Source organism: Eubalaena glacialis, chromosome 10 (assembly GCF_028564815.1).
Source record: "Eubalaena glacialis isolate mEubGla1 chromosome 10, mEubGla1.1.hap2.+ XY, whole genome shotgun sequence".
Lineage (NCBI taxonomy): Eukaryota > Metazoa > Chordata > Mammalia > Artiodactyla > Balaenidae > Eubalaena > Eubalaena glacialis.
This window is the reverse complement of record NC_083725.1, coordinates 73,923,034-73,944,717: the sequence shown is the minus strand read 5'-3', so window position 1 is coordinate 73,944,717 and position 21,684 is coordinate 73,923,034. Positions and strand designations below refer to the sequence as shown.

The 21,684-nt window shown below is 41.0% G+C and overlaps 1 protein-coding gene across 6 annotated transcripts in view; it reads left to right on the top strand.

Moving 5' to 3' along the window:
* RIC3 (RIC3 acetylcholine receptor chaperone) overlaps positions 1 to 18,804 on the top strand; it is a 46,131-nt gene extending 27,327 nt beyond the window's left edge. Inside the window, exons 3-7 of one of the 6 annotated variants that reach the window (XM_061201412.1) lie at positions 266 to 341; positions 2,264 to 2,357; positions 11,038 to 11,186; positions 14,725 to 14,789; positions 16,741 to 16,773. In XM_061201412.1, the coding sequence (XP_061057395.1) occupies positions 266 to 341; positions 2,264 to 2,357; positions 11,038 to 11,186; positions 14,725 to 14,765 (360 nt within the window). In that variant the 3' untranslated portion in view covers positions 14,766 to 14,789; positions 16,741 to 16,773. Of the gene's footprint in view, positions 1 to 265; positions 342 to 2,263; positions 2,358 to 10,994; positions 11,187 to 14,724; positions 14,790 to 16,740 lie in introns of those variants that run through there. The other 5 variants (XM_061201411.1, XM_061201410.1, XM_061201415.1 and 2 more) reach the window with 5 other exon arrangements.
* The last annotated feature ends 2,880 nt before the right edge of the window (positions 18,805 to 21,684 follow it).

Sequence of the window (21,684 nt, the reverse complement as noted above, 5' to 3'; positions counted from 1 at the left end):
TGCAGGCAGCCCAGGTTGAGTCTTGGATGAGCATGGGCAAGGCAGATGGCTTGTGAAGAGATTTTTTTTCTTGTGCCTTGACCTTGATAATTTTTTACTTGGAAACCTTCTGTTGGCTTTTTTTTTTTTTTTGAGATGTTTCTCTAATGTTGCTATTTGATTTGATTTTCTCCCAACCTTTTTTTTTTTCCATTTAATATGAGGGGTTCCATGACTTTGAGGTTCTGAGCTGCTGTTGATGTACTGTACCTCCTTCAATTCTCAGCTCTCAAAGGGGAAAAGTACTGCAGAGGATCGGAAGTGCTCTACTGCCACACCTGGAAGCACCCACAGGAAAATTAGTAAGTGCCCCTTTCAGTATATTTATAAGTTTCATTGAGTCAGACAGCTGTAATACAGCCAGAGGGACAATCTGTGGATATGTCTTAAAAGCATTTCTCAAAAGTTGTCCCAGATTAATCTGATGCCGATTTTTACCTTAGCTCTGGGAATTCTCAAGTTTCCATATTGATGTTGGGCTTTTGAGGGAAAGATAGTTATAAAAAGTACACAACCACCAGTTCACTTTTTTATATATTAGGAGATTAATATTTTACGCTCGGAATGGGTTACTTCTCATTTCTAGACTTCAGAATATTGGTAGCAAATTTCTTTATTTCACATAGAGGAAAACTGAGGCAGTGAGATCAAGTCATTGTCAAAGTCAGTTATTAGATCTAGAGATCTGTCTCTTTAACACTTCTTACTCTTGAAACATGATCATCAAATATTTACCGACCAATGAGAATATTCTGTGCTCTCTGGAAAAATGAAATATATATGGCATGGCTCTTCCCTCTGAGAATTTATAGTCTAGGATGAATGTCAGGGAAAAATAACTTGTGAAAAGTTTACTACCTAGAAGGAAGGGACTTGGCAAAAGCCTTCTGGGAAATCGCACCTAGCTGTGTATGAAGGAGGGCCTATTAGATAGGGTGCTTGAGTAAGACGCAGTCTGACAGAGGGCAGCTGCGGGAAAGAAGGCATGAAGAGTAGGTAGGATAAGCTGTGTTGTTGAAGGCCAAACTATCCTGTGGATACTGAAGCCTCATCGGAGGTTTTTAAAAGAAAGACATCAGCAAAATGACTGTGATCCCTGCTGTATTCTTTTCTTTTTTTGAATTTTTGTATTCTTAATTGAAATAGCGTCTTACCAAAAGTGATTGTAAATGCATCATGAAATTGTTTTTAAAGACTTGTGAACTAAAGAGTAGCAAATTCTGTATCCTGTCACATAATGCATTTAAAAAAGAAAGGAATAAATAAAATGAATTCCTAAGAGCAGCTGTTTTATAATGTAGTAGCAATTATATCAACTTCTTATGCTTCAATTTTGAATCATACAGAAAATAAAAATAACCTAAGCATTTATGTGGCACAGATGTTAATTGCATGCATAAGAATTTGTTGTACAAGTACTAAAAAGCCTTTGAAATATTACATTTTATAGTGACCCTCTAAATATATCTGTGTAGAATGATACTTGGGTGTGAAACAGAATAACTAGATTATCTACATAATGAGCAACATTTTATTTTCCTATTACCTTAAAGTTCATTTCATGTACTGATTGAGTGATTGATTTTTTATGTTCTACTTTTAGGGTCTTAACATTACTTTCAGTAGTTGTGGTCCTTTCTGACCCTTGTTGAGAAAGCTGCTTCTGGGAGACAGGATTATACCACTCACCCCAGATGACTGAAGTAGAAAACCTTGGGCAGGAAGGTCTCAGCCCTAGTTCAAGACTTCTTCTATTGAAGAAGAGTAACTTTTATACTGTTATCTTCCATATAAGTTTTCAGATCCTAGGGACAGGTGAAATATCATTCATTTTAGGGTCTTAACACCTTTTCTGAAGTCCTTTACCAGATTTGGTACTTTATCCTCAAGTATCATTTGAATTAGAAAGGAGTTATCTTCATTCCTTCTTGGCTGACTGTGCAGGGCTATGTTTTTCACTCCTAGGTATTTTCTTTGGTTGGTCCTGCTATATTTCTGTGTGTGAGAGAGTGATTTATTCATCACTTTCTACACATGTATCCTTTAGATCTTGGTGTCTAGACCTCAGTACCCTTTGTGTCCTGATTGGATTAGCTGAATCTCAGGACCAGCCTGACTCTCAGGACCAGCCTGGATTATTGTAGAGCGTCACAGCCAGCCATGTTTCAGAAAAGGGCTTAGAGAGTTGTACATGATGGTTCTTAGATTGATGCTTATTTTTCAGCCAATTTTGAGCTTGTTCAACTACAAGAAAAACTGAAGGAGACAGAGGAAGCCATGGAAAAACTAATCAACAGAGTGGGGCCTAATGGTGAGAGGTACGTTTTCGCATAACAGAGATCAGACTGTTTCCCATTTAGAGAGTCAATTCAAAATTTTGTTTTTCTTTGATTTCTGGCCCACTTGCTTTCATTGTTATCATATTTGTCACTAACATATTACTTTTCACTGAACATTTCCATTTTCACACTTTCAAGCAGTTTCATTTTCAAGAGTATATGTTCCATATTGTGCAGCATTATTGTGAGAGTGAGTAAATTTGTGAGCAGTTACTACAGGCTAAAATAACTGGGTTTTAAGGAAGACAATATCCTAGCTGTCTGAAAAAAGGCAGAATTTTAAGTAAAACCAGATTATTAAGTATTGTGGTTTCTGTTTGAGGCAGAATGAGAGAAGAGAGCAAGTACGATCAGAGTACGCATTTGTTTTGTGTTGACTGTTCCAGAACAGAACTAGACATGTGAAGTAGGTGTCAGGAGCCAAACTAGCCCTTTAGGATGCTCTGCAGCGAAAATACACTCCTCTTGCTACAGGGCTGGCTGAGGATCTGAAAAGGTGGCTTCAGGGGGTTGATGGAAGTGGGCATCAACTAAGAAAACGTGGGTGTAGGAAGGCCAGGGAGGAGAAACCAGAATGTGAGATTGAGAACAAAGAGGGATTCGGTTTGCGCTAGGCCTTCTGACAAGAATGGAGGAAGCACTGGGGGTGAGCGGCAAAATCCCATGCACGAGGGTGTACTGAAAGGTCCCTCCTATAGCCCCGTGGGCTCAGGGTGGAGTCTTTGCCCCAAAAAACTGCTCTACCTTAGCCTCTTCTGTTTGCCGTCCTTGTGCTACTAGTGCCCCATACTGTTTTCCCTGCTTCCTGGCTCCCGCCTTGCCCATCTTTGGCCAGATAGGAGAGGAGTAAGCATCCTCGAATTGAAGTCCCTTGGCTTGGCTTTTCCCTGCAAAGTCTGCATGGCTGCTGAAATGACATTTATGAGGGTGAACCTTGCCTATCTGGGCCCATGACCCTTGACCTTCTTTTGGTCCAGAAAGCAGAGTGACTATCTGGACTTCTCCAGAGTGGTAGAGATAGGTGTACATATCTATACATGAGTATATCTCTGTGAGTGGATAATACTATTTGGCATTATTGAGCACTTACTAAGAACAAAGCTCTAAGCTAATGCTTTATATACATTATCTAATGTTTGACTGTTTCGTATGAGTGTGACTAAACCAATTTGTGCAGCTATACTTTTCTGGCATTTTCTCCCCTTATCCTGTACCATTCACAGTCTGGGTGGGTACAGGATAAGAAGTACCAGACTTCTATAGACCCTTGTGCCTCAGAAAATATCTGTACCCTGACCCTGGTCTATTTGAAGCCCTAGGCCACACCTAAGTGTCAGGAAAACTATAGGTGAGTATCTGTGGGCAGGGCCTCCCACCTGGGAGATCCAACCCCTGGGCTTTGGGCTAAGAAACCGTGTGAAGATATTTTCTCACTATTCTTCACTGCTATTCAGACTCCCTTAGCTCAAACCAAATAACCCCACCACGCATACCATTTGTCCATTGCTGGGGTGCAGTACTGTGACCCCTAACTACAGTCTGTCCTCCTTGTGCCAGCCAGGGTTGCTGCTCCACGTTTTATGTGCGAAGGCAGACGAGTTGTGTGTCACCACCGCCACCGCCCCTGGAGCTGCGCCAAGTCATTGTTTCTGGGGCAGCGGGTCCTAGCGCAGGTTATGTACTCCTAGTAAGTTGCTGGAGTGCGGGCTCTTTGCGAACATGCTGAGGCCCCTGCCACATGGCAATGATTGTGTAAAACATTTTCCACAGTACCTCTCAGCAACCAGGGAGCAGCTCTCCTTCCACTCAGGAGAGCATAGCTTGTGTCTCTCTTTCCCAGATGTCTCATTTTCCAGTCTATAAGGAGGTGACCTTCTCTCTGAAACTCCTTAATCTAAAACCTTTTATCCTTACAGGTAGGCCCTATGGGACTTCCACCTTCAAAACTGCAAGGGCTAGGTAGCTGCATGTTTTACATTCTTTTCCTTTTTATACTTAAAGCCTTTAACCTTAGTTTCTGTGGCATTTGTTCTTTTACAAGTCTGTGCTTCTAGGATTATTAGAAGAGCCCAAAATACCCCAGTATTTTTTCTGTCAGGTAAGATTTTATCACATTGCCAGGCTTCTGGAGGTCAAGGAGAGGATTTAAGACAAAGAAGACATGTTCATTTGCAGCCTTCCAAGTCCTTTTATGTAATATCACTCCATAACTGTAAGATTTTGCTTAAAATTCCCAAAATATGCTCTTTCTGATACTTCATCTTAATGCTTATGTAAGAATCAAAATACGGGAAAGGTTTTTAATACTATCGAACAAAACTTTTCAGACAGCTTTCACCTGTAAGCGATATAAGTCTGCACACATTTTTAAATAATTAAGCCTCCTGGAAGGTTGGTATTGTGCCATGTTATGTCTGATATTAAGCAGACTCTCTAGCCCAAGGACACAAAGACTAAGGAAAGGATCTAGGAATCAGAATCAAGGTGTCCTCATTTTTGTCCTTGTGGTCAGTGAAAGTTGCTTCCTGGAGCAGCATGTCCCACTGTAATTATTTACCTAGAAGCATGGAGTGGCCCAAGAGGAGAAATGAGGGTGCAGCCTCTGGCAGCAAACACCTTGGCAGGCATGTTGAGCATGTATGTGGGACCACAGATTTCTGGCAGGCGTTGTGGGGGTGTAAACTCTGAGGACAGGCTTAGTCTCTCTTGTTCAGTGTGTTCACATAGTAGGTACTAAGTAAATACCATTGAAAAAGAGTAGATATTCACTTTTGATGCAAGCATCTGTACTTATTACCATGATAGAAGAGTAAATCATGGCCATTCCCTGTTGAGATCCTTCTCTTCATTTGCTGACCTCTATATTCAGGGTCCTACTGGACATGTCTCATACATAGCTACTCTTATCCTCATCAAACAGTAAATGTCCCCTGAGTGAATGAACATCCAAAATGGAACTCATCATCTACCCCTAGATGAACCTATTCTACCTTTAATGTTCCCCATCTCAGCAAATGGCTCCTCCATCTACTTAGTTGCCCAAAGCAGAAATTAGATGTCATCTTTGATTCACCTTTTCCTTCACTTCCCATATCTCATTAATCACCATGTCTTGTCATTTCTTCCTAATTAATAAGTCTGTCTCCCTGTAAAACACTCTAAACTCTACTAGGACAGGGATTATCCTTCTTATTCCCAGAGCCTAGCACAAGCCAGTAGTAGGCTTTAGAAGAGTATTAATTGAAATGGAAGAATGAGTAAGTGAGTGAGTAGAGAATGCCTTTATTTTTGACATAGGTTAGAACTATCTCATGTGGTTTCTTTTCCTCTAATTTGCCTCCTTTCAATTCACTTTCTGCTTTCCAAACCAGTGGATTACGTCTTTTGTTTTAACCCTTCAATAGGTCCCTGTTGCTCTTGATAAAGAGTAGAATCTTTAACATGACTTACATGGTCCTAGGTGACGTGGCTCTGCATACCTCAATTGCTTTATCTTTCTCCGTTACTCTCTCTGTGTCTGTGGTCCAGCCACACTGACTGCTTGCTGTTCCTCTGAAATAACCTGGGCACTTTCGCTTCTAGGATTTTGCATATACTTTTTTCCTTTGCTTGGATGTTGCCCCTGACTGCCTCCCCACACACACTTGTTTTAACTCTTGTCTTAGAGGTCTCAACTTAGACATCATTTCCTCTGAGAGTCTTTCCCTGAACCCACAACTTGGTTAGGTGTTCCTCCCATATCCTCCCTTGGCCACCTCTGTTTGCTGGATAATGTAAGCATCATATTCCTTATCTTCTGTTAACTTTTCTGTCTTCCCTAATGCCCTGTAACCTTATTGAGGATAGGGAATTTTCATTGTTCAAAGTTGCATTCCTAGAGCTGGCTCATTGTTCAAATTTTGTTCCTAGTGCTGGCACATTGACAGTGTCTATACATGTTGAAAGAATGAATGAGGTAGATGTAAAGAAAGTAGTTTAAAGCAGGCATTTTCAGCAATAATAAGAATATCTTTGGTACCTATTTTGATTCATTCTGCACAGCCCTCTATGGTTGTCAATAGCAGGTATTATTTTCTCTTTAAGGAACTGCGTCTCAGAGAGAAAAAGTGTGCTCTGGGAACGTGTATTAGTTTTCTGTGGCTGCTATAACAAATTATCCCAAACTTAATGTCTTAAAACAATACATGTTGTTTCTTATAGGTCTGTATGTTAGAAGTCCTACACTGAGCTAAAATCAAGGTGTTTGCCAGACTGCATTCCCTTCTGGAGGCTCTGGGGTAAAATCTGTTTCCTTGCCTTTTTCAGATTTTAGAAGCTGCCCACATTCCTTGGCTCATGGACCCTTTCCTCCACTTTCAAAGCCAGCAACAGTGGGTTAAGACTTTCGTACATTACATTATTACTTTGGCCTCTTCTGCCTCCCCCTTCTACTTTTAAGGACCCTCGTAAATACATTGTGTCCTCCCAGATAATCCAGGATAATCTATTTTAAGGCCAGCTGATTTGCAACCTTTATTCCATTTGCAACCTGAAGTCCCCTTATGTATAAGGTAACATCATTATAGGTTCCAGGGACTAGGATGTGGACATATTTGGGGGGTGGTGAGGAGACATTATTCTGCCTACCACAGAAGGTCTCAAGAAAAAGAGAGAATTTAAATAAGCCTTACAGGATGGAAGGATTCCCTCTGGCAGAGTTGGGGGAAAAATGTTCCAGAGGGAGAGGGTGGCACAAGCAGCAAACAAGGTGAGAAGTCAGGCATGTTTTTTGGAATAGCAAGTAGTTCGAAGTAACGGGAGTAGGGTACACCAGGGCTGTGGTAAATGGTTAGGGAGGTAACTAATGGGAGAAAAAACTAGAAAAGTAAACTGGGGGCAGACTGGAAGGCCCTGAATGGTAGGCTGAGAAGTTGGAATTTATTGTCTTTACAGTGGAGTGCCTCTGAAGGCTTTTGAAAAGAAATGGCATAATCTGCTGTGCTTGAGAAAAATAACTCATGTTTAGGGTGGCTATATGCTAGGATATTGAAAAAGTTCTAGCAAAAGTGATAAATAGGCCAGTGAGAGTAGAAAAGAGGTGGGGGGCAAATTAAGGGGACTTCAAGGAGGAAAAAAGAATCACAGGCTGTATCAGGATTCCTTGGTTGCAAGCAGACAACTCTGGGTAGCAAAAATTTGTTTTTTGGGGGGTGCGGCCGAATTTATTGGAAGAGTAGGGGGTAGCTTACAGTATTAAAAGAATAGCTGAAGATCTAAGTTTTAGGAAGAGTGGGAACCAGAGCAGCTCTAGGGATTTAGGAGCAGGAGCAAATAGACAGTCTCTTCAAGGACTGCTGCCAGGATGAATTAACATGAAAAATTTTCAGTTCAGGCTTCACTGTGTTCAAGATCCAGTTTTAGGAGAAAGTATAGTTGGCCCAACTGTATATATCACTGAATCAGTCACTGCAGCCAAGGGGATGGAGTGTGATGATAGGCCATGGGCCACGTGGCCACTCTAGAAGGAGAAGCGAGGGGATGGATGGCTTCAACCTCTGCACTGTGAGCAGAAGAGGGATTGGTTTTCCAAAGGAGAACAAACTAGATAAGAGAAGTGAAGGGGACGAGATGGGTGATTTGGAGACTTACAGCCCAAACTGGGAGGAAGATTATGGCATCAACCAAAATAAAAACACAGAAGAATGAAGATAAGGCTTTGGAATAGGGATCATAAGTTCAGCTTTGAGTATGGTTGAAGTGCCATCAGAACATCTATGTATGATATACAACAACAATAGGAAATTTGGGCATTGAGGTCAGAACAGAGGACACAAGTTCGGAAGTCATTTGGCTCGGAGTAAGAGGTAAGGGCCATGCGGGAAAGATGAGATCACCAAATCCTTGAGGCATATAATTACTGTGTGGCAGTCGCCAGCATTCTTTTGCTGGTCTGGTTTCTGTTCTCATGAATGGTGTTGGAAGAAACTGTTTCATTCTTCTCTCTGTGTTTAACTCCTGGACTCAGAACTTGATGATTCCTCTGGATTTACAGCAATAGCATTCAGAAGTCTGAGTTATCTCCCAACTTGACGTTTTATTTTTCTAACATCTTGGAATCGGCCATAGCCAACCTCACCTAGCTTACCTGTTCATGCAGCTGCTCATGATCCTGGGCCAACTAGGACAGGGTTTTGAAGGGTGAATTTAAGTTTAACTTTATTATAGTGACAAGGCCTCCAAGTAGAAATGCCCAGGAGGTAACTGGAGTTATGAGACTGGCCTTTGTGTGAAAAGTCAAGATTAGAGGTAGAGATTGGGCATCGTCTGTGTAGAGGTGATGGTTTAATCTGTGTAATTGGGTCAGCTTCCTGAGGGCATGCCTGTAGGAGTGGAGAAACAAGAGTCCTAGGATTGAGCCTTCAGGAAAACCATGTTTTAGGATGTGGGAGTAGGAAAGTGAGCCAGGATCAAAGATACAAGGAATGGTTAAATAAGTGGGAGGAATACAAATGCCAAGGGAGGAGGACATTTCAAGGAGAGGATGGTCCATAGTACAGAAAAGTCAAGAAGCATGAAATGTGAGAAAAAAGACTTTTGGACTTTAAATTGGTCATTGGGGAATTCCCTGGGCAGACCAGTGGTTACGACTCTATGCTTCCACTGCAGGGGGTATGGGTTCGATCCCTGGTCAGGGAACTAAGATCCCACATGCTGCACAGCAAAAAAAAAAAAAAAAAAAAAAAAGTAAAGTGGTCACTGATCATTGATTTTCACAAGTTTTGGTAAAATGATGGAGTGGAAGCCAGATTTCAGGGAGGTAGAAGAAAAGGTACAGTGAGGAAATGGGGACCAATCAAACTAACACATATTTATTGAGCACTTAAAATGCTCATGGCACTGTGCCTGTACACTGTGCCTGTTGTGAACTTATCACTGCCCTCCAGGGGTATCAAACCAAGTTGAGACAATGAGAAATCCATGAACGTCTGCATGTCAATAAATTCAGGAGATGTAAGGTGGACCACGATTAATTGCCTAACGTATGATATGGACACTGAGTACACCTGAGGACACTTTAGTTTGGAATTCTCTAAGAAAGCTTCTCTTGTCTGTTTCTGCTTCTCTTAGCCTACCCATCCCCCTTTTATTTAAAGGTTCCAATTTTCCATGAGTTAGGAAACAAAGTTAAGACTGTTTCGTTCAGTAAAAATCAGAATGTACTAAATACAGTCCAGAGAAGTAACGTGTGCAGCATGTTGTGATAATCACATAGGCTCTTTTAGCTAGGGGTGACCTAGCTGCCCCAGAAGCCTCCCACAAAGTGAGTTGTTGTAACAGTAAGAATTAGGGATTATAGAATACATGAGTAGCTAGGGTGAGTCAGCACTCCTGTACTGATGGGAAAGAGTAAATCAGGTGTTCAGCTGCATGTAGAACAGACAGGCTTCTTCAGTTCATGGCTTTGAGGCCATTTATTGTAGAAAAAGTGGAGCTCATGGGGCTTTTGTTTTCCTCCCACTGAGGTCTGTAGAAATGTTGCATCTCCATTTTCCTCAGTTGCCATCTTAATGTTGGCGGGAGAAGCAGTTTTTTCTTCTTCCCTATTAGTCACTAAGGGTAACGTAATGTAGGTTAAATGTAAAAAGAAACGTAGGCTCGGGGCTGGACTATTAGAAAGATTGATGGCACCTCCATGAGGCTGGTACAGAGTGTATCATTTCTTCTTCATGAGTGTTGTACTGACGTCGGGTGCTTTGGGTTTTTAAGAGGAGCATGAGTAGCCTCTGTTAAGTCCTGCCACTAGATAAAACTGGTCCCAAAGCAGACAGTTCTCAGTCTTCTGAGTAGGGCCTTGCCTGCCTGTCAGTTCCATGCAGCGCTGCCCTCTCAAAGAGTCGCACCATTATCCTTGCGCCTCATCTTACTTGTGTAGACATTTCCCCAGAGCCACACAGCTAAGTTAGGGGTCACACCCAGGTTTTCTGAACTGTGCAGCTTGAGCACTATGCTTCAAGAATTGCACCAGAATGCTGTCAGAAGTCAGGAGACTTTAGTTTTAGATCTGACATTAACTAACAGTGTGATAATGTATAGTTTCCCCTCCATGGGCCTCAGTTTCCCCAATTTCTCTGGTTTAGGTGATTTGTCAGAATGATCCAGCTCTGAAATTTTAGGATATATCTTTATTTCTGCACAAGCAGATTCAGCCTGGTAATTCCAGGGTTGGCCTAGTAGCATATTTTTCCCTAGTTGAGGCAAATGGTCCAGCACATTTTCTTTCGATGACATTACTTCAGAGAAAAGTGGCTAGTTTGTAAATGGAATAATATAAGTAATGGTGAAATTGCTTGAGATTAGAGAATCAGGGCAGTGAGGTGTACTGAAAGAACACTGAACTGAAGGCTAAGACATCTGGGGTCTTGTCCCAGTATTGACATTAAATCTTTCTGGGACCTTGGACAGTCACTTGATCTATTCTGGGCCTTAGTTTTCCCATTTATAAAATCAAAACATGGAACTAACATCTCTAGTTCCCAGCTATGCAGTTCCAGGATCAGTTCCCAGAGTAATTATCTGTTGCTGTTGAACTTCCTGGAGTCCAGACAGATCACAGTGATGTTTATGTTCCTTGCCTAGGAGTATTTACCACTAACTGGCCGGATTGTCTGCTGTTTCTAAGCAGAGCACAGGCCGTGACTTCTGACCAAGAAAAACGATTGCTGCATCAGCTCCGAGAAATCACCAGGGTCATGAAAGAAGGAAAATTCATTGACAGACCCACTCCAGAGAAAGAAGCTGAGGAGGCCCCTTACATGGAGGACTGGGAAGGTAAACAGTGTCTTCTTATCTCTTTGTTAACCATCAGCCCAGAAAAGAGATCTTACAAAATTTTTAAAAGTCAGCTTTATTACTGAGGTATAATGTAGATACAATACAATTCACCAATTTTAAGTGTGTAGTTGGATAAGTTTTGACAAATATAATCATACCATAGCGATGATTTAGTCATGATATTTCCATCATCTCAGAAAGTTCCCACCCCTTTGCTGCTAATTCCCTCCTGCTCTGGCAACAGCTGAACTGCTTTCTGTCCCTGGAATTTTACCTTTTCTATATAAATGGATCATACTGCACATGCTCTTTTGTTTCTGGCTTTGTGGATTTAGTATAACGCTTTTGAGCTTCATGTGTTGAGTGTATTAGTAGTTCTCTCTCTCTTTTAATTGCTGAGTAGTGTTCTTTTGTCTGGATATAGTTTGTTTCTCCATTCACCAGTTCAGGAACATTTGGGTGCCAGCTTTGAGCTATTATGAAGCAATCTACTATGAACTTTTACGTACGTGTTTTTGTTGGAACATATATTTGTGTATATATCTAGGAATGAGGTTTTGGCACTTTATACATGTATGTTCAACTTTGTTAGAAACTGTCAACCTGCTTTCCAAAGTGGCTCTGCCATTTTGCCTTCCCACTTGAAATGTATGAGAATTGCAGTCCTCCACATCCTTGGTAACACTTGGTATCGTCAGTCTTTTTAATTTTAGCTATTCAAGTGAGTGTATAATGGTATCTAGCTTGTGACTTTAGTATGCATTTCCCCAATGACTAATGATGTTGAACATTTTTTCACACACTTATTTGCCATCTGTATATCTTCGGTGAAGTGTTTGTTCACATTGTTTGCCACTTTCTTTATTGAGTTGGTTGTGTTCTAGTTGCAAGGGTTCCTTCTATAGTCTGGATATAAGTTGTCAGTTATGAATTTTGCAAATATTTTCTCCTAATCTGTGGCTTGCCTTTTTATTTTCTTAGTGACATCTTTCAAAGAACAGAAGTTTTTTTCATTTTGATGAAGTCAAGTTTATCATTTTCTCTTTTATGACTCACTTTCTTTGTGTGCGTTTAAGAAGTCTTTGCCTAACTCAAAGTTTGCCTAACTCCTCTGTTTTCTTCTAGAAATTGTATGGTTTTAGCTCTTACATTTAGGCCTGTGATCTATTTTTAGTTATTTATGATGTGAGGTATCAGGACTGAGGTTAATATTTTTCCATATTGATATCCTATTGTTCCAGTTTATTTTGTTACATTTAATTACCTTGGTGTGTTGGTCGGAAATCAACCAACCCTTCCCCTTTTGGAAGATGGAAAATCATTTGACCATGTATGTGTGGGTATATTCTGGACTTACTATTCTGTTTCACTGATCTGTGTGTCTATACTTACACCAGTGCCATAATGTCTTTATCACTGTGTCTTTATATTGTCTTGAAGTCAGGTAGTCCAAGTTCTTCAACTATGTTTTTTTCCAAAATTATTTTGGTAATTCTAGGCACTTCACATTTTCATATAAATTTAGAATCATTGTGTCACTTTCTACAAAAAAAAAGCCTGATGGGATTTTAATTGGCATTATATTGAATCTTTAGATCAAGAAGTTGGATTCACTCTTATGTTGCTGGTGGGGATGTAAAATATACCCACACTGGAAAAAAGTTTGGCAGTTTCTTAAAAAACTAAATATGTAGCTACTACACAGCCTTGCAGTTGTACTCCTGGACATTTATCCTAGGGAAATGGAAAGTTTTATGTTCAGCTAAAACTTATACGTGAATATTTATAGCAGCTTTATTTGTCATAGCCCCAAACTGGAAACAACCCAAACATCCTTCAACAGGTGAACGGTTAAACACTGTGTTGGTACGTACATACTGTGAAGTACTACTCGGCAATAAAAAGGAATGGACTGTTGATACATGCAGCAACTTGCATGAATTTCCAGATGATTATGCTGAATGAAAAACTAATTCCAAAAGGTTATATAATGTGTTTCTATTTATATAACATTCTTGAAATGGCAAAATTATAGAAATGGAGAACAAACTAGTAGTTGCCAGAGGTTAAGGAGGGAGTGGGAGCAGGAGGGAATGGGTGTGGCCAGAAAAGGGCAACATAAGGGATCCTTGTGGTGATAGAAAAGCTCTGTATATTGACTGTATCAGTATTAATATCCTTGTTGTGATATTGTAGCATATAGTTTTGCAAGGTGTTATCATTAGAAGAAACTAGGTAAAGGGTACATGGGATTTCTGTATTATTTCTTATAACCAGATGTGAATCTACAATTAACACAAAATAAAAAATTAGTTTAAAAAAGCAATGCAAGAAATTATAAGGGGAAGGATAGTGTTTTACATAGTGTACATAAAACTTTTCTGTAGATCAGAGAATGTCAAAAAGTTTTCAAAGCCAACACTAAACTGCAAAAAGATTTGTAACAAATATGACTGATATCAGCAAAGAAGCCGATATCTTTAACATATAAAAAGTTCTACAACTAATTTAGAAAACACTGATATCCACCTACATATGCAGTGCACAAAAGAAAACAGTGCAACTGGCTACAAAACAGAAGAAAAATTATTCCATTCTCACTAGTAATCAATGAAATGAAAATTGGAATTCCTTTTTTTCTTCCAAATTGCAAATCTTCATTATATAATCTTGTTCCCAAATAAGGTAAAGTTTTTATCATATTTATTTTCTACCTACTGCTTAGGTTTTGTTGAAATTATGTAGAATTTTAGCTACAAGTGATGTTAGCTTTTACAGGTATTAGCCTTTTTTCTTTTAAGTATTTCTTAACAATGGCATTAAATTTCTAACCACATTATCAATGATTATTTTACATTGATAATTCTTATTGATTTCATTTTTTACCACTTTCTTGTATGCAGTATCTTCTTTCTTGAATTTAAATTTTTGATTAATATTTGTATCTGTCAGAATACTTCCTTAAGTCCCTCCCCCATCCCTCCCCCCCACCAAATTTGAATTTGTACAGGTTCATCAGCATATGTCTCCGTATGGATTTTTCAAGGTATTTTTACCTAGCATTTATCCATCTGAAGACTTGAGTTATTTTTTCAACTAAAGAATATTTTCTTATAATTTTGATTATTGCTTCCATTTAACCTACTCTGCCCTCTCATTGTAGAATTCTAGTAATTCTGAGATTGGATCTTGGATGGGTCTTCTATGCAGCTTATCTTTTTTCTCATAATTTCCATTTCTTTGCCATATTTATCTTTGTCCTGGGAGAATTCCTCACCTTGAACTTCTAATATATTAATTTGGTTCTCAGTCATGTCTATTTCAACCTACTCTTTTCCTCCTCTATTAAGTTTAAATTTTTTTTGTAATGATGAGTTTCTGTTTCTAACAGCTCTCTCTTACATTGTGTTTGCTCCCTTTTTTATATTGAAGCCTGGTTGGTTTTATACGTTCAATAACCTGTTGAATATTACTGGGAACATCAATTATAAGCTGATTGACATTAACTCTTGTTTCCTGCATTGACTTTTTTCAGGGGCTATTTACATAGTTTGCTTAGTTTGGTTCCTGTTGTGAGCTGCTGATTTCCTCGTAGGACCAGTGAGTTTTTGTTGCTTGCTCATGTTTCTAATGAAGTTTTGGGTAACCAGTGCCTTGGCTGATACGGGCTACCTAAGTAGTTATATGAGTCACTATTTGATTCTCCTCAGCAGGCTTCCCCCTCGTAAACCAAAGCAGATAGTCATGGAATTCCAACGGCAAGCTTTGTTCCTGGTGGGGACAAGGCAGCAACATGCCAGAGAATGGACTTCTCTTAGGCATGCGGTGGCTAGGAGCTAACTAGCAAATGGACTTCCCCAGCCTCTGCCCTTGACCAAGGAGACTGTGAGGGCCTTGGGTAGCGAAGCTCCAGTTTACCTAGCATTCCATCCACAGTAAGTTAAGCCTGGGAACTAAGACTGCATTGGCAAGATTCTTGACATACTACTGTTAGTGCTGGTGAGGATGTGATAAGATGGCCAGTTTTTTATGTCACTGGTAGGACTAAAAATTTGTACCATTCTTCTGGAAAGTAATTTGGCAGAGTGTAAAAAAGGCTTTTAAAATGTCCATTCCCTTTGGTCTGGTTTTCATATTTCTAAAAGTCTATCTTAAAGAAATAGGGAAGTGGACATAGATTTATATTCAGAGATCTTAACTAATATGAAACTTATAATGGAAAATTGGAAAGAATCTAGATGTCTTATAGAAGAGGCATAGTTAAATCATGTCAGTTGCGTAGCTGTATGATGGGATACTTTGCAGCCAACTTTAAAATGCCTAAAAACATGGAGAAGGGCTCATGATACAATGTTGAATGAAAAAAATCTGGGTACAACATTTTATATACAGTATGATCCCTCTTTGTTAAAAAAGAGAAAGATACATGTTTATATGTGATAAAAAGGCCAGAGGTAACACAACACATTGTTATCAGTGGTGGGATTCTAGGTGATTTGTGTTGTCTTTTTAAAACTTGTCTGTGTTTTTCAAATTTTCTACAAATGAGTCTGTGTGACTGTTTTTTTCCCCTAATTATAAATGTTGTAAAAATGTCTCTCCACACTCTACATGGCACCAAAAAAGACCCCTGCTTTTCAGAATTTGTAGGCAAAAAAATGGTTTATGTTAGGGTTCAAATTGTCAATTATCATAATGTGCAAATGGATTTCAAATTCTCCAGCTTTCACATTGTGCAGTGAGCATGGCCGCTGTTGCCAGCACTGGCATATGAGCTCCAGCACGGCCCATCTGCTGCTCAGGCTCGGCTTGGCTGACACAGATGTATTTCATTTTGTTCTTCAGTTTGGCAACATTTTCTCTTTTCTCATTATCATTGCTGGGATTCATTTTGTTTACCAGTTTGTTGTTTTCTTTTGTTCCCTTTTGTGAAGAGGAAGAAGCCAACAATGGAAATTCTGTCTTCTGAAAATGCAGTCCTTGTCCTTCGGGATCTTGGGCATGTATTGCTAAAATGCTCTCTCTTTCTGAGGCTTGCAAGCCATTTCAATTGTTTTGATTAGTAGAAGGCTTTGTCGTGTATTTTTCAAAGAGCTCAGCATTCCTTTCCTCCTCCCTCCTCCCCCCCCTCCGCCCCCCAGGAAGATTTGGAAATGGTTCCAAATAGAAATTATAAACATTAGCCTTGAGCTATGCTCTCTCCATCTGGTGTTTGGTACATTTTTTTTAAACTGAGGCTCATGTTGTTTGTTTAATCTTCATCACTACTGCAGAAGCTTGAGGAGTGAGACTTACACTCTGCCCCAAGCACCCTGCACTTAAGAAGGGATTTTCAACTGAATTGATTTGTATTTCAAAGAGCTGGGGGACAGTTAGCCAGATCGCCAAGAATTTGCTCAAGTGAAACTTGAGAACCATTAGAATCATCTTGGAGATTTCTTGAATGGATTTGTTGGGATAGGATGGCTGCTGCTTGAGAAGCCTTTTTGAGCCTGACACTTCATTTGGAAGAGACATTCTTTGTAAGACTTTGTTCTGCTTTTTTCTCTAGGTTACCCTGAAGAGACTTATCCAATTTATGACCTTTCAGATTGCATCAAGCGTAGGCAAGAAACAATCCTGGTGGATTACCCTGACCCAAAAGAGCCCTCTGCCGAGGAAATAGCTGAAAGAATGGGAGTGATAGAAGAAGGATCAGGCCGTTTGGGGTGGGAAATACCTACTGACCCCAGAGCTCAGGAAGATAATTCTGTTACCTCATGTGACCCAGAGGCAGAAACACGTTCCTGCTGTTTTCATGAAGAAGAGGATCCCGCTGTCTTGGCAGAGAATGCTGGATTTGGTGCAGATAGTTACCGTGAGCAAGAGGAGACCACCGAAGAAATGTGGCCCCGTGACTTGAGAGATGAAGGGCCAGGCGTCAGTGCTGATAAAGCAGATCCAGGGGGCATGCTGAGGAAGCGGGACCCCCACCGTTTAGAGTACAGCCAGCCAGTTTGGTGAGGTGCCCATTACTCTAGTGTCCCAAGGTGACCTTTCTCTCCTCTGATTTCATCCTTGGCCCTGTGCCCTGTATTTCATTCTCTGTGTTTAAATATCATAGCCAATCGGGCCACTGCCATGGATATCATGTGTCCTTCCTGGTGCTTACACACCTGTCACCTGTAAAACATCACAGTAATCAGTATGAACACAAGACAGCTTCCCTCTTTCTCTTCCTGCCTTTCCTCCATCAGAGAGTTGATCCACTGAGTAATTTTCCATCTATTGTAATTACAGATGGGACCACTCAGGGCAGAGGTCTGACTCTTCGTGTTAGGAGTAACAGATGGTTTACCTGTGAACGAACATCAGATTATACATGATGAGGACTTAAGGTTGTAAGAGTGAAGATTTCAGAGTCCAAAATGCCTTATTCTGTGGGCCTTGAGCAGGTTAGTAGTCCACTGAGCTCAAGAAGAAAACCTTTTTGTTAGTGGGGATGGTGGGGCCAGAGCAGGGTGAGACTCTGCTGTCTGAACTGAAGCCCCTTGCTCACAGCAAGGCCCTTTTTAGGAGCACCCAGGCTGCCTCAGATCTCCACTTTTCTCCAGAGTAGAAGACTCCCACTGACCTGAGAGTGAACCTAGAGGCTTGTTGGGGGATGGTTTTGCTCTAATATTGCCTGGATCTCTAGCTTCCTTTATCCCTGTTCTGCTTAACAGAACTGCCAAATGCATAAGTACCTTTGTACCTCTGGTCTTCAGTGGCCGGAGGAAACTTGAGTTAGAGACTTTAGTCCTTGCCCTGCAGAGCCAAGGTTTGAGGCTTCAGGAAAGCCTGCCAAAGGGTGGTGGTCCTGCCATGAGATGCTCAGAAGGCCAGGGAGCCGGTGATGGGGAGAGAACCCATGCGCTTATTCCTTGCTTAGCTGCTGTTTCTGAATGTTGTACCCTCTGGGAAATTTGTTCTCACAACAAATTCAATTGAAATAGAAACGAGGAGGACTGAGCTTATAGACCAAGTGCCAGCCCAGCAGGGAAGTTGCAGGGACCCAATGTAGCAGTGCCCGGGAAGAGACCATTTGCTCCATATTTGGATATCTGAGTCTACTGAGAAAGCTGGGCAAAGTAGGAGGTAGGTTAGGACTGGGAGGATTGTGACCAAACCAAAAGCCTAATCTCTGAGCTGCCATCTGTCATGTGTCTCCTTGAGGTAAGATGTATTCTGTCTAGTAAGGATGAGTGAATTCAGTTTACAGGTAAGACCTAAGAGTTTAAAGAGGACACATTCCTGAGGATATTCCCAGTCATGAAATGCAGAAGACTTGAAAATTAAGAAATCATGTAAAGGTAGACTTGGCTTTTAGAGTTCCATTGTGCCTGGCATGAGCAAGAGGCCAGGAAAATAGTTTAATCACTATTAAATCACATAAGCATAAACACTGCTGTCACAGGTACAGGATCATATTAAGATAATGTATCAGCTACTGCTGTGCATTTCTTGTTAGTTAATGACTACAGAGAAAAGTCATTGAAGACTGAGTCTATAGAAAGCATATTGTCTCTGTGTGGAACATTTGATTCACTTGTAAAGAGTACAGTTTAAAATGTACTGAAAACAGTCTAGATGTAATGTAATGCCGAAGGCAAAAAATAATGTAGGTGCTCTTTACTGTTTCGATACATTATTTTTTGTGTTGTTTCTCTTCATTCACAATGAGGGGTTGATTTATAAGAAGAGTTCTGGGACCCTGTTTCGAGTTTCTTTTTTGCCTTAGGATATGATTCCCTTATTAGAGGTATGTATTTGTTTCCTTCTAGCTTATTCACTCATTTATTCATTCAGCAGACACTGCTCAGAGCTAGGCAGTGGGAACAGAAGGCTCAATTCCTACCTTTAAAAAACTCAGTTGAATGTGGGAGCCTTATCCAATTTATTTTTAAAAATGAACTGTGAACTATAAAAGGGCTCAAGATCGTGAATTCTGCAGGCAGGGAAATGTCGGTCACAGTTCCATCCTTGTCTATTCTAGTTGCAGAATCTGGCCAGCTCCTTAACCCCAAGAACCTTGGCTTTCTCATTCTAAGGCTGACGGGTCAAAGTCCAGGTCTCACAGGGTAGTTATGAGGATTAAATGAAATCATCAGTGCCTATGAAACAGCACTATCCTATCTCATACAGGATAACCACTCAATAAGCGGTAGCTACTTTACTTTTATTGTACAAGGTTTTACGCCGTATTTGAGATATGGACCCAAATCTATAGGAGCACAAAAAAAGATCATTTTTGCTAAAGTACTTCAAGAAACTTCACAGAGGAGGTGGGTCTTGAGGGATGCTAAGAACTTCTCAGCTGTGCAAGGAAGAGAAGACATTCTTGGCAGAAAGAGTGGTGGTAGAGCAGTGGGGTGTGAAAGTAAAAGGGTGATGTTCAGGTATTTTGATGAGGCTGGTATGTAAGGTGTCACATAACCAACTCTTTTTTGGAATGTTAATCTTTGGGGGAAATTGGCTTATGGAAATAGTTCCTGCTGGAAGTACTAAGACTTCATGATAGCTCTTGCTGCCCTGGTTCTTGGTGGGTTTATATAGCAGGAATATATTTATGTATTTATATTTCAAAATTTTTAATGTACTTTTCAATAATTTCAGAGTAGGCAATCCTTTTTGGATTTTTCAGAATTATGTTATTCTTCAGGGATGACAATTATATTTGTATATACAATCCAGGATGACCAAAAGCATGGGACTGGTTTTTGTTGTCATGCCTGCTGTCTCTTTCCTCCTGGTCTTCATTTCTCCAGAACTGATCTGGGCTGAGTCCCCTGGCACTAGGTCTGCAGTGACTTTTAGGCACCGTGGCAGAGCACACTCATACCTCTGGGGGCAGATAGTTGGCCCAGGAAACAACTGCATCACCTGGGACCATGCTTGGTAAATCAGGTGGGTGATCCGGCCAGGAGATCCCTTTTCCTGGTCAGAATAAGAGCACAAGGAGAGTACCTCCTTAGTTCCAGGACTAGTGCTATGGGAGCTCAGGAGCCAGGCCCAGAGAGCTGCATAGAGGAGTGCAGGCACGTTTGGCCTCTAGAAGAGATGGCTTATGAGGACCCCACTCTCTGCCCCCTCTATGGCCTGGATGATCCAATGACTTATGGTCCAGTCTGGGACACTTTGGGAAAAGGGAGCTTTAATTATGCCAGGATAATAGCTGTAAACTAGGACTTGGGAAAAGGGAGCTTTAATTATGCCAGGATAATAGCTGTAAACTAGGACTCTCCATGGACCCTGTCCAGGGCTATTGACGAGATTTGTCTTTAACCTGACCACTAAACAACAAAAATCTCTTTCCTTTTTAGTAGTGCCCTGCAAATGTTATTTCCCAGAGGCAGAGCCAAGGAGAGAGGCCACAGTTCAGGTAGGAAATGCTGTTGACCACATTAAAAACTCCAAATCTGGGGTAATAAATAAACAAACCCTACTTATTACCACACTCTTAGATTCCCTCAACCCAGACTATTTATATACCAAAGGAAAATCTAATACTTCAGCTACCCAGCAATGAGAAAAACATGAAGTATCACAGACTTTGCCTTGACCATTTTCACACAAGCGTGTCTAAAATGTACCTAACCTTATGGTTTTCCTTTCCCATTTTCTTATACAAAGTAAATAGGCCAAATTTCTCCTTTTTCTTGATTACTCCTTAACTCTTCTAAGCACCAATTTCCTCATTTACGCACCGGGAATAGTACCCCCCTCGCAATGCTGTGCGCAGTGTCTGTTCAGGGTGTCGCCTGTGCTAGGTGCTCATGCCAGTGCCACCAACAGCATCACACTCTGTCATCAAGTCCTGTGCTGCTGGGCTGTCGCCCTTGACACCCTTCAAGGCTACCTTGACTGCTGGGAATGGCCCAGAGCACAGGTCCTGCAGTCTCTGGGTGACTTCAGTTTTGACCTCCTCCCTCAGGATCAGACCCATAGCCTTCATGTCTGCTTCCAGCCACAACTGCAGCCTCCCTTGCTGTTGGCTTCAGATCTGCCACAGGCCGAAAAGAAAATTCCCAAGTGTGTAGTATGTCCAAGTCCTGTTTAAACAGGTTAGGCTGCTCTGCATAGGGCTACAGGAACCCAGTGGCTGGGTCTTCATGTTATTTCTACCACTTGGGCCTTTCTCACCTTTTTTCAGCTCTGTGGCCGTGTTTTTGTTCGTACGGGCCAGGCCCACAGGGGCCTAAGTAATTAGGAAGCAGCAGCCCATTCTTCCAGCTGGCACAGCTGCCCCTGCAGAGGATGCTCTAACTTAAGTACCTTCTGTCCTTACCCTTCTTCTAGCCCCTCCAGCCTCTGCGTGTGTGGTTCTGACCATCCTTAAACTTGACGAGCACGGCCAGAGGGAAGACAGTTTCCACCCATATGTGATGGTTTCTAAACAAGCTATGATCCCCTTGTTACCACCACCCTCCTGCCCACCCCTGAGGCTCTTAGGACAGAAGGAATGAATGATGTAGAA